The sequence below is a fragment of the Lissotriton vulgaris genome, chromosome 3_1 (genome assembly GCF_964263255.1).
Source record: "Lissotriton vulgaris chromosome 3_1, aLisVul1.2, whole genome shotgun sequence".
Classification (NCBI taxonomy): Eukaryota; Metazoa; Chordata; class Amphibia; order Caudata; family Salamandridae; genus Lissotriton; species Lissotriton vulgaris.
In genome coordinates, this window is record NC_141689.1 from 1567973199 (window position 1) to 1567994796 (window position 21598).

General features: G+C 45.5%; 1 protein-coding gene across 1 annotated transcript in view; it reads left to right on the forward strand.

Annotated features, from left to right (window-relative positions):
• PTBP3 (polypyrimidine tract binding protein 3) overlaps positions 1-21598 on the forward strand; it is a 627347-nt gene that overhangs the window by 219069 nt on the left and 386680 nt on the right. Inside the window, exon 4 of the mRNA XM_086962058.1 lies at positions 7556-7720. Within this exon, the coding sequence (XP_086818184.1) occupies positions 7556-7720 (165 nt within the window). The remainder of the gene's footprint in view (positions 1-7555; positions 7721-21598) is intronic.

Genomic DNA, 21598 nt, shown 5'->3' on the forward strand with positions numbered 1-21598 from the left:
ATCCCCCCTAAACACAAATATACAGGTTTGTGGGACGTTTCGCTAGTCATCTCTTTGTTCAACAAATGGCCTGATAATGCACTCTTGTCTAGGAAGCAATTATCAGCAAAGTTGGCCATGTTACTGTGTTTGTCATCATGCAGAGGGTCTTCGGACGTGAGAGCACTCGACGTTACAGGTAGAGTGTTTACCCCGGAAGGGGTTTCTTTTACTATTACAGGTCGTACAAAAACGATGTCACGTCATATTGATTATAATGCATTTCCTGAGAATGAAAAACTACGTGTAGTCAAATGTTTAAAAGCATACGAAGAATGTACAAAGGCCTCAAGATTGTTCACAATTGTTGATTACTTTACAAAAGCCCTTCAAACCAGTGGTAGCTGCCACAATTGCTAGATGGCTTCACTTCATAATGAAGGAAGCAGGTATTGATACGCAGGTATTTGGTGCTCACTCAGTGAGAGGCGCTATGGCGTCTAAGTCTTATGGTTTGGGACCTAGTATTCAAGACATTATGCGTTGTGCAGATTGGTCTTCTGAATCAACGTTCAAGACGTTTATTATAAGCCGGTGGGAGATATTACTTCTGTGGTTTTCAATCAGCGTTAAACTAGCATAACCTGAAGCCTCCGGTTCTGTAATAGAATCAAAAATTTGCTAGCATTCGCGCCAAGAATTTTCAATTCTATTAAGGACACGGAGGCGAGGATTATCCCACCCGGCTTAATTTAGTCAGTAATAAGCTTGCCCACCCAATTATTCAGTGATTACGGTGGTGTTATTCCTTTCTTTCAGGATCGGATAAGAAGTCTGATTTATAGACGACGGACGACAGGTTTGCCACAGGACGTTGGTTTGAACTGGAAATTCCTCTTGAACATTTTTTTTTCATAATCAAATTTATTGGTTTTAGAACATAAAAGCAAATCGGCAAAAAACACGGAGGACAATATTTCTGTTATATCTTTGAAGACCTTGCATCCCACAGTTCCACACCCCTTGAGATTCACATCAGCAAAATGGTTTAGCAAATCACTCAAAAGCTTCCACAATGCCCAGCCATTTACCCCAAACCCTACGGTATTTCTTAGGGCATCTTCGTGCCATGTACAGTGCTTTTTCTTGGGTTGCACACCAATCCAATCCCCTACGCCACTTCCCCAAGGCCGGTGGATCGGGACATTTCCATGCCGCCGCTATGTCGCGCTTGGATACAGTCATGGCTATGTTGTAAAATATGTTGTTTCTGGAGCCATCCAGCCCATCCGTGATCCCTAATAGGGAGTGGCGTGGGTCATGGGGAACCACCCATCCTAGGACCTCTGTAAGCTCTTCCTCAATGGCCCCCCAAAATCTCTCCAGGTTGGGACAGGATCAGACCACATGAAAAAGTCTGCCGGGGTCTGGCCACACCTTGCGCATGACACGTCCCGGCGTAAGCCTGCCCAATGGAGCCGCAGTGGAGTGAGGTAGGCAGCATGTAGGTAGTATAGTTGGATTAGCCTAAGTTTGGCAGAGGCTTTGATTGTCTTGGGTGCCATGAGGGCATGGCGTCAGTCCAAGGGGCCCACCCGCTCTACCCATTGATCCCTCCACTTGTCCAGTGAGGTGGGAGTGTTATTGACTAAGGTGCGATATATGCAGGAGATGCCCCCTACCCAGATCCCCTAACAAAGTCTGAGCCTCAGTAGGGCTGTATTCCGGGAGCCTAGTGTTGTCAGTGCTGTGTGCCTGGAGTTTCTCTTGAACATTATAGTCTACAATTACAAAGGTACTTTGACTCAGTCTTTAGGTTTTGTAAAAAGCTGGGGCATAAACCTACAAAAGGATTACTGTGCATTTTTACAGACGAGTGCCTATCACCTCAATTGGTGCTGGTATGTGGGGTTATTCCAACAATAATTGCCTCCAAGTTATAGAAAACAAATTCTTGAGAAGGCTTCTTTCAGTCCCACAGTCAACCCATACAAACGTTTGTCACAAAGAATTTAGTGTAGGATTCATAGAAGATCATATCTGATTGCAGACTCTTACTTTTGTTGAGAGTTTAACAATCTCATTTTTGCAGATTAATGCTGGCCAAATGTTTAACTACAGATAGGGCTCTAGATATACCATGGTTCTAATTTATTAGAGATGCTCTGATACCTAAGGTATCCCAGAATATTTTTTCAAGCCAGATAATCACTGTCGAAGCTGTATCCAAGGTGAAAGATCGATCTCCAACATAACACAATCCATATGGCAAATAACGTAGTTTGGGTGGCAGAAGATTCCTCATATGCCAAATTGCAGCCTGCGCTGCATCTCCAAGTAATTTCATTTGGGTGGCATATTTTTCTGATGACCAGATTACGCTTAAATACTATACACTTTCTGGTAGCATTTCCTATAAAGGGCACTTGGTTCCCATCAGTTCCCCTTGCCCCAGTGATAGACTTATATCCCAAAGCACTAAGCACTTTATCCTTTTCTGCACTTTATACACTGAGCAATGGAGATACCTTCACTGCCCAGTCTTAAAAACTGTTGAAAATTAGAACCCATGAACTAAGCTTTGCTTTTCTGTGTAGCTTGGAAAGTAAAGGTTTTCCAAGCAGTGCTGAATTTTGAGTTTGCTTCGAATTTGCAGCAATTACCGAACAAGATGTTCATCCATATGTTCTTAATATTCTGTAATGCAATGTATTATGGGAATCGTATGAACCTTATTAAGTGCATAAAGTAAAGTTTTAATGTACTTTTGTATAAATCTGGTTACATGTATTTATTAATCATCATTATTTCCAAACAGCAATTTAATAATAGTATATTCTGTCCCAGGGCCTTATAAAAGTTCCTGCTAGCTGAGATTCCTTAGGTGGCATAACTGACCCTTTTTAGCCCAATTTTAGGACTTTTGTCAGGTTTTTGCTGTTTTATGGATGGTCTTAGCAGGAAGATTCTTTAGTGTCCAGGGATGCTTTTTAGGTCCAGCCTATCCGCACGCATGCGCTGCTCTGCGAGGCTTCTTGTCTCTACTCTGTGTGGGTCTGACTCCTCCTATGCATTGGATTGGCTTTGCGTGTCTTTCTGTAATGAAAGCAACCAAATGGCTAAAGGTGGGTGCATGTCCCAACTCTTTTGAAATGCTCACTCCCACAGCGTTTTGCCTTGGGAGCGAGCAGCGGCACGCAGGGCGGCAGCTGCAGTGCCTCCTTGTTTCCAGGCATTTTTTTGCCACGTAAGGGCGCAGCTCCACGGCTTGAGGTATGCATTTAGCAACCTTGCCCGTTGCATGTTCTCTGAGGCAGGGAATGTGTGGTGTGGTATGTTGAGGAGAGAGCGCGTGAAACGTCACACTGGTGCCCATCTCCTGTTGTGTACGTTGCTTGAAATAGTGACCTGGTGTTGTCCGTACCAGACACTTCTGTATTTATTTTCATAGTTTAAAACTTGATTCTGCTCGGGTTCACGAGGAAGTGTCGTTGTTTAAGGATCTTGGTGTGCGACATCACAGTGCACTGCGCACAAGAGAAAGGGGACTTTTTTCTCAGAAACCTAACATGCAGTGTTGGCAGCTTCTTACGAGGGTCATAACTGATTCCCGGGGGTGAGTAGCACCACTATTTGACCATCTATTAAACTGCGTTTCGTTTCTAGAAACTAACTACAAGTCCGTGAATGAGTGATTCATACACCACAAACTCACCGGTATTTTCCATTGTGGAAGCATTCTGTGTCGGATCGCCTTTTGAGTTGTCTGCATGTTGCTCAATAGCAGCATTCTTCTACTGAGCCCAAGGCTCAGAACCTGGGGGAAACGAGGTTCAAGTCTGACGGAAGGCTCACACATCCTGCGATTCTGGGCAAATCACGTAATCTCTCTATACCTAAAAATAAATGTGTCCGTTCAAGCAATTGGTGCTCTTGTAAGACTCTCTGATACCATGTGTATTTTTACCTAAGTATTTGGAGTAACTTGTAACAAATAGCCTGGCGGCTTGTGCCAGAGGAAAGAAAACAATGAACAGTGACTGACGGCTGTATCTTTTTTTTGTCAAATCTATTTTATTAGCATTTTATATTTCAGTGTACAGTGCAAGAGTTAGTCAGCATAACTTAGCAAACCAGACACGTCTGTACAGCATTAGGGTATCACAGAACAGAGCGGTGTACAATCATGTAGCCATGCTTATGTTAACACATGTGGGGATACGTGCAGTAGGCCTGGCACGCACATCCAAGATGTAGTCCGAAACTTCCTGGAGCATAGTACAGCTGCCCGGTAGTCCAATCTGGCATAGTGACATAATTACAGGGTGAATCCCGCTACCATGTAGTCACGTATAGAGATGACATTAATCTAACATGTATGCAAACATTTAAACTATAGCGGCATAAACTCATACACATGTGCATGCAACTCTTCCCCCCCCCCGTCCCCGCCCCCCCCCCCCCCCCCCACCCCCCTCAGTGCGCATCATCTTGTGTGAGCCTATGTGCCTGCGCGCATCTCAGGCCTGCGCGCCCAGAGACAGTAAGGCTTAGTATGGCATCGAGTCTTGACAGTGAAGTAGCCCGCGGCGTGTCCGTCCACCCAGGGCAGCTATCTAGGCTGCTCCAGCATCCAGCACATCTGTCCCCTCCGGCAAGCATAGGGCGCTAAGCATGCGTTCCCACTGTTCCGCCATGGGCTCCTTACGATGCCCTATAGTTTCCTCTCTCCGTATGGCTATCCATTCCGCTTGCGCCCACGCCCTAAGGGAGGATACCCACGCCTGCGCAGCTGGTGGTTTCCGCGCCTTCCACCGTCTCATGAGCAGTCGCTTAGCCACTACTAAACCCAGATCCAGAAAACTGGAAGATGCCTTGTCTTGGGGTTTCCTCTTGAATTGGTGCAGGAGGTACTCAGACCAGCTGTAGGGAATGACTCGGCCAGTGCACGCCCTAAGCGCTCCACAGATCACGTGCCAGTAAATGCCCAGCCTGGGGCAGCTCCATAAGAGGTGGACCAGCCCTTCATCCAGCTCATCGCACCTGGGGCAGGATGAGTCTGATCCGTGGAAGTACCTATTAATGAGCTCAGGGATGAGGTATGCTCTATGGACAATGAAGAGTTGTATCTGGCTAAGGCGCATGTTTCGGGTTATGCGCACCGGGCTATTAAGCAGCCTCTCCCACTCCTTATCAGTTAGCACCCTGTCTATGTCTCGTTCCCACTTGCCTGTGAGTGGGGCTAGGCTGATCTCTGTGTGCGCCCGTATCGATGCTGTGAACCAACGGACCAGATGCCTACCCCTCCCCATGACGTGCAGGTACTGCATAGTGAGATGTTGCGTGGGCTCCTTCGCCATGTCACCCCAGCGAGCCGCCATTTTCGTCACCAGCGAGCGGTGCAGAAGGAATCCCCCGGGCGGTAACCCGTCTTCGGTTATCGACGTTTCATAGGCCACCAGCTCTCCGTCTCTATATAAGTCCCCCGGCGTCCGAATATCTGCCTCTCCCCACTGTTCTAGCAAAGGGTGAGTGGTAGCCCCCCCCTGCTCCCTGGGGAGCCCTCCACGGGTATAGCAGGCGCATATGGGAACACCTTACGAGTCAGGAATAGGGCTCTACGAAAGCATTTGTATACGACCGCCAGCAACGGCGAAGTGGGCTTCTCAGGCGGCACCAGTGGGTGAAAGAGCGGTGACGCGGCTCAGAGAGTACGGCGGCTCAACCCTGGCAGTGGATTCCCCACCCCTATCTGCCAACCAGTGGGCAATCCACTGTAGCTTCATGGCAAGGTAGTAGTCTTCAAAGCAAGGGGCAGCCAATTCCCCCCTGTCCGTTGGCAGGAACAGTTTCGGCAGCGCTAGCCGATGCCGGGATGTGCCCCAGATGAAGTCACGGAGGACCACGTTAAGTTTAACTGACGGTTCCCTCTTCATGCCAAGTGTAGTGTTTTTATTTTTTTCCAAGTGGGTTTGTGTTGGTTTGGGCCAAAGTAGTCTGCTGTCTTCTGCCCAGCCTCTTAAAGTGACAGAGCTACTACCCTGAGCATTGAAAGTTAAGGAGTTGTAGTGATAGGATCAGAATTAAAGGATCTGTGACTGAAGTACTAAACCCCAGGTCTTAAGCCAGTCCCAAGGTTGACCCCCCCACAATGGCCCAATTACTCCATCACGTGTCCTGGGCTCTCTCTTGGCTCCTCACTACCACCCTTTCCTCTTTCCTCTTTCCTCTGTGCTTGTTTATTTAAATCACATCACCAGAACCCAAGCCTGAAAATGTCACAACAGCACTACACCCACAGCGAGCACCATACACCTCAGCAAGGACTGCAGCTTTGTCATTAAGAAGACTTCGATGGTCACAGATCCCTCGGTGTTAGACTCGGGTACTAAAAAAAAGAAAGCATTTGCTATGCAATAGGTCTCGCATTTGTGAGAGTTTGAGCTATTGGCATTGTAAATGACAGTGCCTTTTATTTATGTTTTGAAAACCTGCAAGCGGTGCCTAAACACGCACTGTGTACTTATAGTTGTTGCTTACGAGAAGCAAGGCTTGCATTAACTGCGCCTCTTTTACTGCCAGCCTTACTTCTCGTAAGCAACGATTATAAGTACAAAGTGTGTGTTTAGGCACTGCTTGCAGGTTTTCAAAACAGAAATAAAAGGCACTGTCATTTACAATGCCAATAGCTCAAACTCTTGCAAATGCGAGACCTATTGCATTGCAAATGCTTGTTGATGTTTACAAAAGTTTTCTGGTTTATTTTACTATGTATTTTAACATATGTTCTGTGCACTTCTATGGTTCAACGAACCAAAATAGTTATTTATTGATTTGAGATCGTTTTGTTTAGAGCTGTGAATGTATTTCTAAATAAATCGATCTATTTAATATTTTGTGTGATAAACATGTAGAATTCCAGAGGGGCACAGCGCCAGAGCTGTAATGGAGAAACCTCCCCAGGGAAATATTCGTGCCAGTATTCCCATATTTTACGGTGTTTATGGGATCATTCCTTCACCTCAGGTAGGCCATTGTTGATGAAGACATCCATTGCTGCTTGCAGCCATCTGCTCAGAGTCGGAGGAATGCTGGCTCTACAGCTTTGGTCAAGGGGTTTGTGCCATTACCAATCCATGGAGGAAACCAGACTTTTGTTTTCCAGTTGGTGTTGAATTTCTTCCGTTATATTTTATATTTAGCTAGGTCATCTTGGTAGAGGGGCCTCATAGCCCTTTTTTCTATCTGTGCTTGATCTTTATATCTGAAACATATTTACGTCCCACCCAAATTCACTAAAAGGAGTTTATTGGTAGAGGATGCATTAGTTTTATACAAAAATAAATGTCTGGAAGGAACAGCGTTTTTTTATTTTAAGGACCAGTATTAGATCTGTTTTACAAGTCTATGCAAAATGCAATGATATCAGTGTCTCGTCTCAGTGATACAAGTTTCAGGATTATTGTAAGTTTGAACTATATTAGGCGAGTTCTAGTGTGAGCAATGTTAGTATTTCGATTGTTGTAACGTTGATATGGTTATGTACTTGACTTTTATATGTTTTCTGTTTTTGTAGAGAGCCCAGGCTGCCTTGCATGCAGTGGGAACCGTTCCGCCTGGAGGCCTGGCACTTGCTGGTGGCCCAGGTAGTGAAGGACTATTGCTGCCTGGTCAAAGTCCTGTAATTAGGATCATCGTTGAAAATCTCTTCTATCCTGTCACTCTCGAAGTACTTCATCAGGTGAGGACATCGGTGTTGACTGCTTTTTGTTCAGGGTACTTCACAGCTCCTTTGCCTTTGGAAATTAATAGAAGTGTATGTTCTAGCCAAGAGACAACTCCTCAAAAGCCTGCTGTGAGTGTTCTTGTAAGGAAGGAACATCTTCTCCTCCATTGGAGAGTGCCTAGTGCATGTTTATTTATCTTATTTTAACCATCTTGATCTGTTTTAATCAATGCATTTTTCTACTGAGTTCCAGTGTATCACTTTTGGATGCTGGTTCCTTCTCTTTTGAAGTTAATAGCGGGAAACCTTTTGATTTCCAAGAAGTACTTCTGTTCAAGTTTAATTAAACACTTCTGTTAATGGTCAGCAGAAGGAGTCTCCTTAATGCTCTTATTTTGTAAATTAAGCTAAGTCTTCAGCTGTCTCGAATTACTTACTCTTTTTAGGTGATGGAGCTGTCTCCCAAGACAATAGAATTGCATGCTTGATTAATTATTGACAATTGTACGAAAGACCATTAGATATAAGCACTGTGAAGTGTAAATTTCTTCCAGAAACTTGGATCTAGCGAGGGAAAAATATTTTTTTGTGTTGTCCCACAGACGTTGGACTTAATTTGCAATTTGATTAGGCTTCTGGCAAGTCGCAGATCTACACTAATGATATGCTTCCTCCTACTCTTTTGAATTAGAGGTATTTTGGGGTCTCATGGGCTGCTTTTCATATCTGCTCTCAAGTGCAGTTTGAATGATGTTAAGTGATGCTTTGTTAAGATCTTAGGTTAAGGGCAGATTAATAGCAAGAGTAATTTTAATCTCAGCGTCTATTAATTAGCTATATTAATTACTATGATAAAAACCATGATAGTATGCATACAGACTGTAGCGGTATGCTGTATGAATTTGCTGTTGACTGTTCTGCTTAGATTTGTCTTCAGGTTAACTTGTCATTTTTCATAGCTACAAAAAAAGCAACACTGATGGTCACTAGATCCTCTAATGTAAATAACTAATAACTAATCTCTGTGAACAACTGCAGTAATTAAAAAAAAGTTGGTGACTCCCCCAAAAAACAAATAGTACTTTAAAACAGCACTGTTAAGTGCCTTTGGCTTCGTAGGAAAATGCTCAAGAACCACTCTGGCCAGTGCTATGCAAATAACGCCCCTCCCACCATTTCGCACCTGCATCTCCCCACTTTGATATTTTTTTCTAAGTGAGATGCTTTAGTCTGGGATTTAGGACTCAATTTTTCTTCAAAAGATATGATTGCTCAGCCGGCCTATTTGATTTGTATAAATATAATTGCCTGAACCCAAAATAACTTCTAGGATTCTCAACACCTCAGTCACCCTAGCCTGCCACCAGCCATGCCACTTTCAACCCATACTCTACCACCAATAATACTTCAACAGCACATTTCCCATAAAAAGCCACACCTACTACTAGCCAATAAACAGTCACATTAAATCTAACCACAGCAAAATGTATTTTCTGAATGAGTCATAAAGTATACCAAATCTGACAAGGTCTTCCAACACGGTCTCAATCACACCAGCACCCCCCTGGAGGCTGTCACCCTCTTTAGCGTCATATTCATCCTCTCAAAATAGAAAGATGATTGCACCATTCACACCAGTCGGAACTCTGTTACAATTATTTAGCTCCATAACACCTAGACAGAAAACACTGAGACAAATGCCTCTATGCCAAATACAATCAGGTCTTCTTTCTACAGATTTCCTTCGGCCCCAATATCTTTTAACATTCAACTCTGTACATGCCACAAGCTTAAAGTCTCCCACCACCAAAAATCTAATTTAGACCCTTCACCGACTGTTCACGCACTACTCAGTGTCTGCTAATGTCCAGCAGGAATGGTATGCAACACTGCTAGTCTGATATCCAAACAAGCTCTCTATGCCCTGTGCTCTCTAAAATAGAACCACACCTTATGGAAATGTGTGACTAGTGCCTACACCTAACTGTCTGCCATAATTTCTAGGCTAGTGATACCTCCTCACCTTCACTTTGCACTTACTGTCTCACCTAAGGCTGCCCTTCACTTTGAATGCTCCACCTCACCCCCAACTTCTCAATTTTAACAGTTTAATGCCTAGATATTCCCCATGGGCAGTAGCAATCTGTCTAAATGTTTGCATGCACCTTGGTGAATCTCTGTTCTCATGGAACCCTCCAGAGTCCTGATGTGTTCTTGTCATCTGTGATGTTGGACAGCCAGCCCGCCACCTCTTACCATTTTCTCTGGGATCAGTACTTCACAGCGACCCAGGGTAGGACTGACCATTAAGTTAATCTAGTGGCTGTCAGACATTTTGCATGCTTTGCGGTTTGGGAGCCACAGCAACTCCCACTTCTGGGTTAGGACCTCTTCACGTAGATTATAAAACTCCTTTTATCAGCATCTCTAAAGGCTAAACAGATTTGTAAAGGTTTGTAAAGGCCCTTTTAGCAGGATACCTCTGCTGCAGCTCTCCCTTCTCATTTAGCTTGTGTATAAACACATTGTTCAATCTCAGACTCTTTTGCACAACTCTGTGTTCAGGGTGCAGGGCAGCTTGTGGAACATGCCTCTTGGTCAATTAAAGACTGTCCTCTCCCTAACCCCCTAAACCCTTTTACTAACTTAACTGCAAGTAAGTTGTAGAATTCCCCTGGTTTGCTACTGTTCTTGCCCTACTGCTCTCCAAGATACCCTTCAGGACTGATCTTCTCCAAGGGTGGATCAATACCTGTAGACCTCCTCGTCCTAGGGGCACTCCCAGATCCCACTCCAGTTCTAGCACCCAGAGGGCAAATGGTGCTTGGAATCCTGACTGAGTTGGCATTGGACCACAGGTCTACTGCTCAGTGAGCACAAGAATGCAAGTGAGACGAGAACCTCTTGACATGCTACTACCGGGGAAGTTAACAATTGTAAAGTGATAAAACCAAATTCACTTATCTGACTAGCAGCCATTAAGATGTTATAAACTATGAGGAGCCTATTTATACTGTGCTAATGGGACACTGATGTTGCCTACATTGGTAGTCTCAGCATCAGGGAGTGATAAGTAGTGTGTTTTTTCTTTCTCTGTTTTTTTGTGTTCGAGGCATATGGGCTGCAGACCACACACTTTGCATTAGATCACCATCTGGTGGTAAACCCGTATGATTACACTTTGTTTTTGTATAGGAAGAGTCTTTTGTCTGTTGGATGACTCCTCCCTTAGTCCGTAGTGCACATGGGCATCCACTCCATCTCCAGATTGGTTTTTCTGCCATCTGGCTCGGATGTGTTTATCAACGGTCCCGTTACTGATTGCCTTTCGAATTCACATGTCAACAGCTTATCTTCGATATCGTCCTAGATCCAGATTTCCAGTCCTGCGTCGAAGAACTCTGCAAATTCTCAATTCCGGCGCTCGTCCGGGCCGGCTGGCCCAACTGCGCCACGAGGCCTCTAGCTAATGGAAAGGACACCTTTCAAGAAATGCAAGTGTGGACACACATTCCCCCACTCTGACCTACATAAGTTGTGCAATCTGTGCTTGTCCCCAGAGCACGAGAGCCGAGATTGCCACGCCTGTGCCTCGTTCCGGACCAAAAAGACCATTCGAGATCGTCGAGCTCGAAGAGCAATGGAGAAGTCCTCATCATAGACACCTGATCTCATTATAGACTAAACTCCAATCAATCTAGAATCCGAAGAACAACACGAAGATGATGTCGCCTCCGAAGCAGAAGATCCAGCTTCAGGAGCCGAGCCACAATCAGAAGATGATGATCTTCTATCAGCTGGGCAGCAGGGCGTGAGTAAGATCGTCGACCCTTATCATACCCCCACACCAGACCAGGCTTCGGTTCCACCCCCACCTTCGGGTCCGGGTACACACCGACCAAAGACTTCAGAAGCCCCGCCTTCGGGCCCGGCGAAGAAAAACATCAAAAAGCCTCTAGGCTGCTCGGGCTCGAGTCAGCCTATCCGTCTCAACAAACCAAAAATAATTTCGGCACACAGACAACCCTTGGTGCCGAGATCGGTAGAGCCGAAGACCAGCTCCATACCGAAAATTATCCACCCAGAACAAACTTTGGTACCAAGAAAAGTTGATCCGAAACAAAGTTCGGCACTGAAACACACATCAGCGCCTAAACATGTCGATCCGAGACCGAAGATTCCGGATCCGAAAAAATCTGATCCTACCAAAAAGGATCTTAATGTTAAACCTTCGGAATCTACACCTAAACTTACGCCAAAGGCTATAATAGACAGTGTTAAACCTTCTAAACACCAAGATAAGTCGGTGCCGAAGAAGGGTATTTCTAAAGAAAGCTTTTTAAACCAGATGCAAGACAAAAGACTCTTCTTATCAATCCGAAAACTGGACATATCGCTACACTGCCTGAGAAAAGGAAACTGGACCCTCCCAGGTTACCTCCAGTTCCTCTTAAAAAAAATGCTCAGACTTCTCCAATGAGAATGCCTTCTCCAGAACCTGAGACAGAACAGATTCATGTTTCCCCTTCACGCTCACCATCTTCCACACACAGCTTTGTACCAGCAGATGATGGTGATGATAATTATTCAGAGGGGATACAAGATTATCAACCAGATGATATTACTGGTCCATCAGATGATCCCTGGGAAGATTATAACGCACCAGATGCTCCAGATCTTCCACAAGATAAGACATACCCCTCTAGGCCATCTCCTCCAGATGACGCAATAGGGTTTGCACAGCTTATTCATAGGGCAGCCTCATTTCTCCAGTATTAGGGTTGTCTTTCATAGATTCACATGCTTGAAAATCCCCCGTCGTCGAAGTGGGAGTCCCACGGTATATAAAAATAGCACTAAATGCTAAAAAATATATGAATGTGAGAACATAACGTGAGAAAAAATTAGAAGTAAATACATAACTGAAACCTCTAAAATAATTCCTCCATAGGAATGCATGATAGAGAGAGAAAACTCTTGTAACATATCACTGTCATTATGTTAACCAAACTACAGCCAATCAGGCGCCAGCACCCTCTAGAACCTTCTCCTCAGAAGCTCAAGCCCTCAGATTTTATACCGCACGTCGTGTGAAGGGAGTCTCCCTGAGCTCTACTCAGTTTTTTTCCTAAACAGCTTCTTGTTTCCTGAACTTTCATCATGTGAAGTAAGAAGTCTTTATTCCGACCTTGCTCTTCTTGTGGGAAGTTGCGTCTTTTTAAAGAGGACCCCCACAAGAAATGTATTTATTGTCTCTACCCTGAGCATGAAGTTGGCAGCTGCAAGTTTTGTAGAACCTTTTCTAACAAGACTCTAAAGGACAGAGAAGGCCGTCCCTCCTTTGGCTCCAACGTCTTAAAGACAAGGATTCAGCTCTGTCTGATGCTGAGAGTTTTCAATCTGGACCCTCCACTGCAGCCTCTAAGCGTGGTAGTGTGCAGGATATGCCTTCTTTTCTAAAAAAGAAGAAACTGGCCCTGCCTTTGGCCTCTGTGGTGTCACCACCAGCTCCTACTACTGCTGCGCCCATGAGACCTGGCTCTCAGGCGTCTTCTGCTGCCTCACAGCGTGTTTCCACACCTAAACATGCGACCAGGAGTCTCAAGCTGAGGAACAGTTCATCCAAGTTCCAATGGCTACTTTGCCTTTGTCTTTGATTTCAAATCTCCAGCATCTGCTGGACGACTACAACCAGCGTTTTCCACCAACGCCACTAGGTACTCCTAGACCATCACCTGCTGCGGAGCTGTCGCAGTCGCCGTCTGTTCCGCCAACTTTGCCACCGACGTCTTCACCCCAGGTTCAAACGTCGGTCAAGATTCACACAACTGTGTATCCACAGGATTCGGATGATGAGGCGATTCCAGAACGGAAGGACGGAGAGGTCAACGATGGTACGGATAATGATGATGCCGCAACCGGCATGGCAGAGTGGGATGACTACCAAATGCAGAAACCCTCCCCTCCGCCAGGAGAATCTGGGGATTCCCCTCCAGTTGATATTGCCAGTATTCATCTGTTGATGGATCGAGTGGCTCAGCGCTTTAAATTACCAAGGACACAGAGAGAGGAGGATTGTTTCCTCTACGATTTCAAGAATCAGCCTTTCAAACAAGTCCACACGATTCCAATAATCGATTTTATATGGAAGGAGGGAGTTAAACTCATGCAGGCTCCAAATTCGTTACCTGCCCAAATGCCGCGCCTTGAGAAGAAATATAAGGCACCAACTTGTTCCCCAGCATGCCTGGTTCACCTAAGCCGGATTCGGTTGTAACTCAAGGAGCACAGCGTCGGACCCGTAATCCAGCGTCTCCAATCACCACACCTCCAGATAGAGAAGGTCTGCACCTAGACTCCATTGGACGAAAATTCTCCACCATGGCTTCCACTACAGTACGGGCAGCGAATGCCTTAGCCATCTTGGGCCGCTACGACCGGCAGATGTGGTCGACATATCTGCCCTAGTCGACCTCATCCCTGACGCTTCCAAAGCGGACGCTCTGCAAATCCTCCAGGACGGACAAAGAGCATCTGAAGAGATGATTGACTGCGCAGTCGATATTGCGGGCACTGGTTTCCGCCAGCTTGCTGGTGCGGCTGCCTTACAACGCCAGGGTTGGTTGAAGGCCACCTCACTCCGGCAGGAAGTTTAATCCAGGAACCTTGATATGCCATATGATGGTGAATCGCTGTTTGGGTCACACATAGACAAAGCTCTAGAGTCCATTAAGAAGGACACTTGATGGGGCTAAATCACTGGGTACTTTGCAATTTCGGAAGCAGCCATTTCAGGGTGCACGCGGACGCGGCACTTCTTCCACTTTTCGAGGAGGACAATCTCAATATCTCTCCTACAATCAGAGCAACCAACGTTACTCTTCCAACCAACAGCAGTCAAATCGACAACAGTCCTCAAAGCCCTATAGGGGAAAGTCGTCCTAACGGGGATCCACTCCCAAACCCCAATGACTTTTGTCATCCCCAAAGTGGTGGAGGTTGAATCTCTGTTTTATTCTCAGTGGTCTTCCATAACCTCAGACTGCTGGGTTTTGGACATTGTCTTGAAAGGTCATACCTTAGAGTTCGTCAAGATTCCTCCTCATACTCCCACGTCTGCCCCGCCTCCTCCCCATCTCAAGGAGCTTTACCATCAAGTTAGTCTTCTTGTTCAGAAAGGTGCAGTCGGAGTGGTTCCAGTGTCTCAGAGAGGAGAGGGGTTTTACTCTTGTTGCTTCCTCATACTCAAGAAGACGGGAGATTGGCGACCAATTCTGGATTTGAGGGCTCTCAACAGATACCTAAAGAGCCAATCTTTCTGCATGCTGACACTACTGGAGATCCTGCGTCTTCTGGCCAGCGGGGATTTCATGACCACCATAGACCTTCAGGACGCATACTCTCATGTCCTAGGTCTCCAACAGCATTGAAAGTACCTGCGCTTCATGGTGGGGCAGACACATTATCAGTTCAAGGTGTTGCCTTTCGGACTCAAATCCACCCCTTGTGTGTTCACGAAGGTGTTGGCTCCTGTGGTGGCTCGCCTACGCCTCCGAGTCGTCCAAATTTTTCCATACTTGGACGATTGCCTCCTCAAGTCTCAATCACGCCATCAACTGAGCCAAGACACTCGTCTTTGTCAAAGTGTTTCAATCCCTCGGCTTGGCCATCAATGTCGACAAGTCACAGTTTGCACCAGCGCAAACCAGGAATTTCTTGGGAGCGATCTTAGACACAATGCTTTCAAAGGTGTTCGTTTCACACGAACGACAACAGAAAATCCTCCGCCTGGTGTTTCTCATTTGATCAAGGCAGTCCGTTTCTGTCCAGTTATTAAAGTCATTTCTGGGGATGGCATCATCTTGTATTGCACTGATCCCACATTGCAGACTGCGGACCTGTCCCATTCAAGAGGAAATGGATGTACAGTGGCGTCAGGTCTCCGGATCTTTCAACGACCTGGTGGCCGTTACAGCTCGCATGAGAAAAGGTCTGTGCTGGTGGGCACAGCCGACCAACCTGGCGACTGGAACATCCTTCCTAGTCAACCCGCCAGATCTCACGCTCACAATGGACGCCTCTCTGGATAGCTGGGGTGCTCATCTTCAATGCCTCTCCATCAAGGGCAAATGGTCTCCACCCCAACGCTCTTGGCATATCAACAGGTTAGAGTTGATGGCGATCTTTCTGGCACTCAAGTCGTTTCTTCCTGTAGTTCAAGGGGAGTCAGTGCTTATTCAAACGGACAATACCACCAGCATGCACTATGTGAACAAACAGGGAGAGACCAAGTCTCAACGCTTGTCTCGACTGGCTCAGTCGATTTGGGATTGGGCTCTCCGTCATCAGATAACCTTGACGGCAGTGCATCTGCAGGCGTTTCAAACATCCTGGCAGACTCCCTCAGCAGGTCCACATCGTCGACACACGAATGGGAGCTGCATCAACCGACTCTGGATCTTGTGTTTCACCGATTGGGTCGCCCATCTCTAGACCTCTTTGCGACACCAGAGAATCGGAAATGCCCGTCCTACGCAAGTTGGCATCCGCACCCGGATCGTGCGGGAATGCCCTTTTGATCGATTAGTGCGATATATTCGCTTACGCCTTTCCGCCGATCTCGTTAGTGCCACAGGTGCTGTGGAAGATGCGGAGGCAGCCCTACCACATCCTACTGATCGCCCCTCGATGGCCCAGACAGGCGTGGTTCTCGGAGTTGCTCCTTCTGTCCCAGTGCGAGCCCATTCCTCTTCATCCTCGGCCAGACCTCCTGACGACGGACAGGGGCCAGGTTTGCCATCCGGATCCATCCACTCCACAATTGTCGGCATGGAACCTGAGCACCTTGAGTTCGCAAACATAAATATCGCGCAAGACTGCAGAGAGATCCTCGCTCATGCTAGGGCTCCGTCTACCCTCAAAACGTACAAACTCAAGTGGAAGAGATTTTGTCATTGGTGCATGGCAGCAAATGTCCATCCAATCCATTCTACTCCGGAGCAGCTTCCTCCGTTCTTTTTGAGTCTAGCTCAATCTGGACTCTCGCATGCTACCTTGAGAGTTTTCCTAGCTGCAATCTCTTGCTTCCGACAAGATGGCTCTTCCTCCCACTGCTCGTCCAGAATTATCCGGCAGTTTTTCAAAGGGCTTTTCTGGAAGTTCCCACCTATTCGGCGCCCTCCTCCACTGTGGCATCTCAATGTTGTCTTGTCGCAACTTATGAAATCACCATTTGAGCCCATCCATAGGGCGGACATTCAGTTCCTCACCTGGAAGGTTCTTCTTCTTCTTGCTCTGACCTCATCTCGTCGTGTGAGTGACCTCCACGCCTTTACTATCAAACCGTCTTATCTTCAATTCATTCCGTCTTATCTTCGCACCAACCCATCTTTCCTACCTAAGGTGCCTACGGACTTCCATCTAAATGAACCTGTGTTCTTGAAAACTTTCTTTGCTGAGCCAAAGTCTCAGGCTGAGCAGCGATTGCATTCCTTGGACATCAAACGATGCCTCAAATTATACATTAGCAGAACTGCCTCCTTCCGCAGGTCCGACCAACTGTTCATTGCTTATGAACGACTGCATAAGGGGCATCCAGTTACCAAACCAATGATTGCCCGTTGGATTTCTTCGGCCATTGCCTTCTGCCATCAACAGGCTGGCAAGCCTTTGCAGTCTTCGGTGAAGGCTCATTCTACAAGGGCTATGTCTTCAGCCACCTCCCTGTTTGCTGTGCAGCGACATGGTCCAGCAGGCACACCTTCACCAAGCATTACTGCTTGGACGCCATCAATGAGGTGGAGACTGCAGTGTGACAGGCAGTACTTCGTCATCTTTTCAAATAAAGTGAGCCTCTGTTCCCTCCTCCTTTATATTTTTTCAATGATTGCTATTTAAGCTTCCATGACTGTATTACTGTCTTCGAGCTTTTCCATGCTGTGCTTAGCAATATCATTGGAGGTTACTGCTCTATACTCTATTCAAGCATGTGAATCTATGAAAGACACTCCTAATACTGGGGAAGAACAATTGTTGCTTACCTGTAAACAGGTGGTTCTCCAGTATTGGTGTCTTTTATAGATCCACATGCGACCCACTCTCCTCCCCTCGGAGGTTCTCTTCTCCTCATGCACTCTGGGTCACTTTGGTACTACGAAAATCTGAGTGCTTGAGCTTCTGAGGAGAAGGTTCTAGAGGGTGCTGGCGCCTGATTGGCTGTAGTTTGGACTAACATAATGACAGTGATATTTTACAAGTGTTTTCTCTCTCTATCGTGAATTCCTATGGAGGAATTTTTAGAGGTTTCAGTTATGTATTTACTTCTAATTTTTTCTTATGTTATGTTCTCACATACATATATTTGTTTAGCATTTATTGCTATTTTTATGTACCGTGGGACTCCCACTTCGGGGAATATTCAAGCATGTGTATCTATGAAAGACACCAATACTGGAGAACCACCTATTTACAGGTAAGTAACAATTGTTCTTCATGGTGTAGATATGCACACTGATCCAGTAGAGGAGGATTTTCTCATGGATACATTGCTTCAATCACACAAAACTACAACCATATTACCAATACTTAAAGGGGTAGTAAAACATGCACCAGAGGTGTTCAAAGATCCTGTTAGGGCAAGAGTAATTAACCCAAGGTTAGAAAAGAAATATAAAGCAGCTCCATCTGACCCAGCATACATCAAGGGCCAGTTGCCATTAGACTAGTTAGTAGCTTCAAATGCCTGAAAAAGAGCAAACTCACAGACAACAGGGGATGCTCCACCCCCTGATAAAGAGTCTAAATTTTTAGATGCTTCTGGGAAGCGCACCATCTCACAAGCAGCCAATGTTTGGAGAATTGCTAATACACAAGCGTTATTAGCAAGATATGATCGTGCCCACTACGATGAGCTAGAATCACTTACTCAACATCTGCCATCAAAACAGAGCTGCTGATATAATAGAAGAAGGTAAAGTCATTGCTAATACCTTAATATGATGTGCTTTAGCTACTACAGACACAGCCTCAAGAACAGTAAACACAGGTGTGCTTTTAAGAAGACATGCTTGGTTAAGGATTTCTGGTTTCAAACCAGAGGTAGAAGTCAGCATACTCAATCAACTCTTTGACCAGCAACACCTGTTTGGTCCCACAGTTGATAATGCCTTAGAAAAAATGAAAAAAGACACGGATACTTCAAAATCCATGGGAGCTTTACAAACGCAAACACCCAGAGGGTCCTTTCGTCGCTCCTCATATAGAGGCGCATCCAAGAGTTTTCAAACAGATACCACCTCGTCTTCTTCCTACAAGGCACCCACCCAATCCTCAACCAATAGAGGATATTATAGAGGAGGATATAGGGCTAACAATCCTAGAGGTAGGGGCAGAGGCAACAACAACCGCTCTTCCTCCACTCCTAAACAGTGAATTCCCTCCACTCCCTCCCGATCATTCCACTCCTGTTGGGGGGAGACTACAACAGTTCCCACCTGTCTGGAATTCCATCACCACAGACAGTTGGGTGAGACAAATAATTCAGTCAGGGTATTGTATAGAGCTCACGTCCACTCCTCCAACAATACCACCCAGACAGCGTCCCATGTCAGAAGAACATCTCATACTCTTCAGAGAAGTACAATCTCTGCTGCAGAAGAATGCAATAGAATTAGTCCCAATACAACATCAAAACACAGGGGTGTATTCGCTATATTTTCTCATACACAAGAGGGACGAAACACTCAGACCTTTCCTAGATCTGAGAACTTTAAACCGGTACATACAATCGGATCACTTTCATATGGTCACACTACAACAAGTTCTACCGTTACTAAGGAAAGGCGACTTCCTTGCCACACTAGATCTTAAGGACGCCTACTTCCACATTCCCATTCATCAATCCCACAGAAAGTACCTACGGTTTGTACTACAAGGTCAGCATTATGAATTCAAAGTGCTTCCCTTCGGAGGAACTCCAGCACCTCGAGTGTTCACAAAGTGTCTAGCTGTAGTGGCAGCACACTTAAGAAGGAAAAACATTAATGTCTTTCCATACCTAGACGACTGGTTAATAAAATCCAAGTCATACAGCCAATGTGTACAGCACACGCATCAGACAGTGTGCTTGTTGCACAAGTTTGGGTTCACAATAAATCAAAAAAAGTCACCTCTTCAGCCATCCCTATCTCAGCAGTATCTAGGGGCAACAATAGATATGTGCAAAGCAATAGCGTGTCCCAACCCAGCAAGGATACAAAATATGCACAATCTCATCAAAAGATTTCAGCCACAACACTCACTACCAGCTCAAGTGTTCATGCAACTAATAGGAATGATGGCATCTTGCATTTTCATAGTGCCTTATGCAAGACTACAAATGCGCCCCATACAAGAATGCTTAGCAAAGCAGTGGAATCAGGCTCAACAACAAATAACAGATCTGGTGGTGGTAGACGAACGGACATATCGCTCTTTGCAATGGTTTAACACCAAAAACCTTTCCAAGGGCTGTCCGTTTATAGAACCTGTTCCACAAACAATACTAACTACAAACGCAGCTCTCACTGGATGGGGAGCACATTTAACAACGCACACAGTACAAGGTACATGGACAATGCAACAAAAGCAACTCCACGTAAATCTGGCGTTACTAGTGATTTTTCTAGCTTTAAAATCTTTTCAGCATTACCTGTCAAACAAGGCTGTACTAGTCCGGACGGACAACATGACAGCGATGTACTACATTCAAAAGCAAGGAGGAACACACTCCCTACAGCTCTCCCAGCTGGCGCAGAGCATATGGAGGTGGGGTATTCCTCAGAACATTTTTCTGTAGCAGAGCATATACCAGGATTTCACAATCAGGTGGCAGATCTGTTGAGTTGTCAAAGACAACAGATACATGAATGGGAACTTCATCATCAAGTTCTTCAACCATTCTTTCAAAAGTGGAGACAACCAGACCTAGATCTGTTTGCGTCTCACCAAAATTCCAAATGCCCAAGCTTCACTGCTAGATACCCATTGTCCAAAGGCAATGCGGTATGGATGAATTGGTCGAACAGATTTGCGTACGCTTTTCCGCCTCTCCCACTAATTCCATTAGTGGTACACAAGCTACAGCAACATTCTCTAACGTTGATTCTCATAGCACCAACGTGGGCAAGACAGCCGTGGTACACCACACTACTAGAGATCTCAGTAGTACCACATCACAAACTAAAACTCTCCCCACATCTGCTAACACAGAACCATGGAGAGATCATGCATCCAGGCTCAATCTAGCGATTTGGCTCCTGAGGTCTTAGAATTTGGATATCTAAACTTGCCTAATGAATGCATGGAAGTTATAAAGGAAGCAAGACAACCTACAACTAGAGCATGTTATGCAGCAAAGTGGAAGCGGTTCGTTGTGTATTGCTCTAATAACATCAACCCTCTGGATGCTTCTATACAGAACATCATATTTTACCTCTTACATCTGCAAAGAGCTAACTTAGTGTACTCCTCAATTAGGTTACATCTTGCAGCTATAGCAGCATATCTCCAAAACAGACAACATCTGTCTTTATTTAGAGTCCCTGCAATTAAAGCTTTCATGGAAGGACATAAAAGAATAATTCCTCCCAGAATACCACTATCTCCAGTGTGGAATTTAAACATTGTTCTCACCAGACTTATGGGTCCTCCTTTCGAACCATTAAATAAGTGTGAATTACAATTCCTTACATGGAAAGTTGCTTTTCTAGTAGCTGTTACCTCACTTAGGAGAGTAAGTGAGATACAAGCATTAACAATTCAAGAACCATTTATGCAACTACACCATAATAAAGTAGTTCTTACAACATATCCCAAAGTTTCTGCCAAAAGTCATTTCACTGTTCCATATCAGTC